Source organism: Glandiceps talaboti, chromosome 6 (assembly GCF_964340395.1).
Source record: "Glandiceps talaboti chromosome 6, keGlaTala1.1, whole genome shotgun sequence".
In the NCBI taxonomy this organism is placed as follows: Eukaryota; Metazoa; Hemichordata; class Enteropneusta; family Spengelidae; genus Glandiceps; species Glandiceps talaboti.
In genome coordinates this window covers 7,697,307-7,702,974 of record NC_135554.1, presented here as the reverse complement: position 1 = coordinate 7,702,974, position 5,668 = coordinate 7,697,307, and the positions used below count along the sequence as shown (strand labels likewise).

General features: G+C 36.5%; 1 protein-coding gene across 2 annotated transcripts in view; it reads left to right on the top strand.

Annotated features, from left to right (window-relative positions):
* LOC144436340 (receptor-type tyrosine-protein phosphatase epsilon-like) overlaps positions 1-4,099 on the top strand; it is a 21,732-nt gene extending 17,633 nt beyond the window's left edge. For both annotated transcript variants that reach the window (XM_078125114.1, XM_078125113.1), the window contains 2 exons: positions 1,928-2,021; positions 2,380-4,099. In XM_078125114.1, coding sequence (XP_077981240.1) covers positions 1,928-2,002 — 75 coding nt within the window. In that variant the 3' untranslated portion in view covers positions 2,003-2,021; positions 2,380-4,099. The remainder of the gene's footprint in view (positions 1-1,927; positions 2,022-2,379) is intronic.
* Positions 4,100-5,668: the final 1,569 nt, after the last annotated feature.

Here is a 5,668-nt window from a genome sequence, read left to right as displayed (position 1 = left end):
GATCTTGGCATCAACAATGACGTGAACGTCGTGCAGCGACTGGATTTATTTTATCTGCTAGTCGTTTCTAGGGATAATCTGTACATTGATCGGCTCATTAAAAGTGCACAGTGATGAATAAACAACCTGTTTGACTCAAGGTATAAACTTGAAGTGGTTTATTGAAAACAGCGTGCTTCGATCGTTCCCGGCCGAATTCGCGACTCGGTAAAGTGAGACATCGGACATGGCGGCAGGTTGATTAATTACGATGTATTTATATTACTGGAAGTTACGTCAGTAGATTTTCGGGTTTGAGGATTTCCCTCTCGGATTATATTGATGACTGATACTCTAGGACAGGATCCCAGACAAATTTCTATTTAGATTAATGGTAAGTCGGTCAGTGTAAGCTCCTACACTTGCTTCATTTTATGACAGGACAGCACCAATGTTTCCACTCATTAAGCTGCGCTGAGCCTAGGATCGATCTCGTGCATGCCTTGACCTTATTAGTACATGTAGTAGGCGATGATTTGTACAAACACGCGATGACTTGGTTGCTTTCGAAATTTCCTTCATAATTTCTCATAAAATATTGTCTCATTGAGAGAAAATTCTCCTCTGACAATTCGCAGAGTTCACTATCAGTATCATGGCGGACTACAACTCAACGCTCGTATAGCGTAGACGCACACAATTTGGACGCGTGCCAACTGTGCATTATCGCTCATTTTAGACGCGCTAGTTCGATGTCTAGACCAATCAGATCTCTCGATTTGCGCCATCAATATACTGGTATAATATAACTAGATCATGTAACATGGTATGACCCAGTGACTCACCGTGACGTTTCTAGGATAAATACCTCCCGGAGAAACACCCCCCCCCCCCGGACACCCCCCAGACAAATGCCCCTCAGACAAATGCCCCCCCGACAAACGCCCCCTCCCCGTAGGACTGTCATTGCCTACGGATAGAGATCCAAAAAATCCAGATTTTGGAAGTACACTTAAAATATGGTTTTATCACTTTTAATGTATAACGGATGAATAGACAGAAGAGGTTCATAAAATGTTGAATTCGACCAAATAGGGCATGATTTGGTTTTATCACTTTTATTGTATTATTACCAAAATCGTGCTTATAAAGTGATATCAGGTGGTGTACCAATGTCGTATTTTTAATTTTAAGTACACCGCCTGAAATCACGTCTTTCAATCACACTATCATAGAAATATGCTAAGTAACCCTAAAATCATGCCTTCCTTGGTTGAATCTTGAGCCATAGTCCTACCATAGGCATTTGTTCGGGGGCATTTGTTCGGGGGGCCATTTCTCCTATGGGGGTATTTGTCCGGGGGGGGGGGGGCGTTTGTCCTGTTACCACCGTGACCACAATTTGCATAACAAGGGCACGATTCATATCTCCCACGACACTATTAATGTTTCGCTGGGTTCCTATATATGGCAACAATACATCGTGGGAATGTGATGTGCTATTATACACTTATTACATGGCTATGAGGCCACTTAGTCTACTAGATGCCAATTTCCATGAGAGATTCAATGTAGTAACTATTGCCCGTATGTTGCAAGCCAAGCGGATTAGTTGCTATATAACAGCACAGGGGTATATATGATTTATTTATTTTATAAAGGAAGCAAAGCTCAGATGACGTGTTTGCTTCTTGAATTTTGCCCTTGGGCAAAAAACGCAACTATAGCTACAGTGTCCCTATATCCAAACTGAGGTTACTTATTCGAACAATATTAGATGTTACACACCTCTCGTGATAGTAATTAGCAGCTATTTTCACGGAAATAGCTGTTACATAAGGTCTTATAGTCAGGCAATACGTAGTCTAAAATGATGGATTATAATTGACACGAGTGATCTTTGACTTTTACCAGTAACTCTGCCACTAAGGAAACTTTTCCTCTACAGGCCCAGTATCAATATATCTACGACGCTATTCTTGCCTATCTGGACTCGTTTGCAACATATGCAAACTTTGAATAACGACCTACGTGCGACCTAGGTAAGGACATTTTCTTTTACTTGGTGTGTATTACAAACTTTTCAAATGTATTTTAATACATTACTTGTCACAGTATCATAACGCTATACATTGTATGGTATGGTATTGTTTTATTTTATACTGACTGCTCTGTATTTGTTTTCTTGTGTATTGCATTGTTCGGTATTGCAATGCAGTATGTTGTATTGTATTGTATTCCTTGGATGTACCAACACTATATGTGCTAATATTAATCTCTCTCTCTCTCTCTCTCTCTCTCTCTCTCTCTCTCTCTCTCTCTCTCTCTCTCTCTCTCTCTCTCTCTCTCTCTCTCTCTCTCTCTCTCTCTCTCTCTCTCTCTCTCTCTCTCTCTCAATAGCAGAAAGGAAGAAAGATAGATCAACTATGCTGACATCTGGCATACAATTAACATACAACCTCACCGTAGCAGATAATGTACAGATCTAATTGTGAATACTACCTACCGGTAAATATCAAACACAACATAAATATGGTATAGACAGAACCAGGGTGTTTATTTATACATCAATGGTGGTCTGATATATTAAGAAATTGAGAAATGAAAACTATTTCGATAAGTGCAACACTATGTATGACATTATGATTGATTCACTACTCGTGATTCATTAAAATGAGTCATTCATATATCTTGATATTGAACTCTAACAAATTGTACATTTGCATTCCACTTTGATGACACTTTGAATGTGTTTATATGTACTCCCACATTGTATTAGCCAAGCCATATAAAAATAATATAGCTGTGTTGTTTATTAACAAAGGCTATTTAGCCACTGTAAGAAATTGAAACGTGAGTATACTAAACAAAATTACAAACCAGGTATATATTGTATTGAACCATGCATAAGACAAAAATATTGAATATGTACTCGTTCATTACAACATGCGTCTATGTTACGACATCGAGTGTCTACATGTCACTGGTTCTCCTGCGTGTGAAATATCAGTCAAAAAGTTCAAAATTGCCACTACTTTCACCGAATTTTCTCTGATATTGCTGGTGATAGTATAATTATGTTACTCGACAATATCTTTCTTCATTCAGTCTAGCGACTCGTAGTGACCATAGGCCCCGTTAGATTACTCGTATTTTCAGTGGCTGAACAAAGAAAAATATAGGGGAATAACATCTAAATATTGTGGTAAAAACTACGAAAAACATGACAAACATGTCACATTTTTTTGTATAGTTTACTGAGATATTGCCTGGCTATGAGCAAACATGTCATGATATCGATTATAGCTTATTAAGTGATGCATTATAATTTACCATTCAAACAGATATGTTTGATGTAATATTCAGAACATATTCATATTTAGGATCGTATTAAAGCAATCAACTCGAAACAGACATGCACTGATAACTCATCATGGAATTCATTATTAAGATTAGACACTCAATTTACATGTAGTTATATCTACTTATAAACTATATATTATTTACTCGAGACTCAGTTATCATTTATTTGGAAAACTGTACACACTGTTTTTGTAATAGTTATCATAAAAGTAACTTTTTTTTCTTCATTCTACTCATTACACTGTGAGCAAAAAGAAGTATTATATTATCCTGAATACAAAGCATTAAGACAGAGGTTTGCTATGTGACACTAAAAAGAACAATGATATCACTGAAGTAACACAGCAAATTGCAATACATCAAATTGCCTCACATTACTTCATTTGGTTATATAGATTTAATGCAATCATAACAACGACATATACTCAAGAAGATGGAATCAAAACATATGTCTTTGCAAACATTTGAAAACATTTCACAATCTTTACGACATGACCTAATATTGCTTAGTCTCAATGCCTTTATTCTTATTCGTGATTTTACATATTAACCTTTTCATGATATTTCTGCAAGGGTAGGCTTGTTTAGCACTGCCTTGCGTATTCCAGCTAAATTACATGTTACAAATGTGCTTTATTGGCTTTTTTTCTAATGAGAAAGAATTCGTTACTTACTCAATATAATTATTTGCGTTAAATTAATCTTGTTGTCCTAACATTTCCCGTATGTCATTTCCATTCAACTACCAGTACTATTGACATGACCAAATTTAAATTAGTTCTGATGAGGTGCTGTTATATATACAGTATAATGTGTGTTTTTAATTTGACAAATAAAATAATATTAACCCATAATGTGAGTGAGTTTCTGTTTACTGAATGTAGACGTATGCTGATGTGGAATATCTCTATACATCACAGAACACTAATTGTGTGTGTAAAAAAAAACTAATGAACTCATACATTAAGTAATTAATGTTCCAGCATAATGCCAACATCACTAATTAGCCGATCTTGTCCGATTTATATTTTATTGTTCACCAAATAATGTATGCATATCTGTGTATGTGTGTGTGTGTGTGTGTGTGTGTGTGTGTGTGATAAGCATATGAGTACGCCTTCTGTGTTGAGTTACTACAATTTCTGTAAACGTACATGACAATGATACCGTCTGAGTATTGCACATGTCAGGAACTCATAATCAAACAAACACAGGCTACCAACACACATCACATCCTCCTTATACATGCATTATGTAACAATCTTTCATATCAAACTTCCACATGAGAAATACGTGTAAAAACTTGTCCTGAATGATATTACAACTGTTCCGAGAATCATTTACTGTTTTCAAAATCCTAAACAACAAACTTCAATACTTGAAAAAAAGGAACAACGAACACACAGCTTATTGACTTATCGTAATATAGTATAAAGTGCATCTCTTGACAAAAGCATACAAGTTCACAACTGTCAATGATTAATTAAAAAAATCCAATACGCATACTGCCATGCACGAAGGAACTCGGTAATGGCAACAACATATACCCACTACATTCAGGGCACACTTCAAGTTCAACTACAGTCACTAATACGTAAAACGTAGGCTATAACCAGCAATGGTTCAGCAAGAATTATGAGACACTCCCAACAGTTTAAAACTAAGACCAAAACCAGAACTTCAAAATCAACATGTACAATGTGTAAATCCAGAAGAGTTTTTTTTACACAGACTCTTCATCTGTTAAAGTTGGTGGATAATATAAACATGGACGTTGAAACAGTATCAATGACTGTTATGGTACAGAACAGAGAAGTGTTTTGATTCACTGCAGTGCAGCTATCTTTTAAACCCTACTGATGACACACCCCACTGGTGAAATTTATGCAAAATATTATTGTCAAGGGCCAAGGGCACAGTTCCCTGTACCGAGGAGGGTCAATGCAATTAATTGTAATTGTAAGTGTAATTATGCCAGACTAACTTACGTTGACAAGTAGAGCTTTGATTTGAAACGTTCAAGTTTTAGTTTGTCGCCTAGGGGGCTACCGTACGCCCCAGCTATTGAAGTCATTCTGGAGGATCATATCCCAAATTGCATGGCTGAGAGCTAAACAATGCCAATCAAGTCTACTATTGTGAATATACCACCACTTTAAATAATGTCTAATGTTTGAATATCCAGTCAAATAACTTGACCTTTAAACCTATCAGTCCCGGAAGAGACGTTCTACGTTGTGTCCGACTTGTCATGGTTTGAAATATCTGACACATGTAATAAATACCGTGTACCCGTATATCGTGTCGATACATACGGTTAAACTAA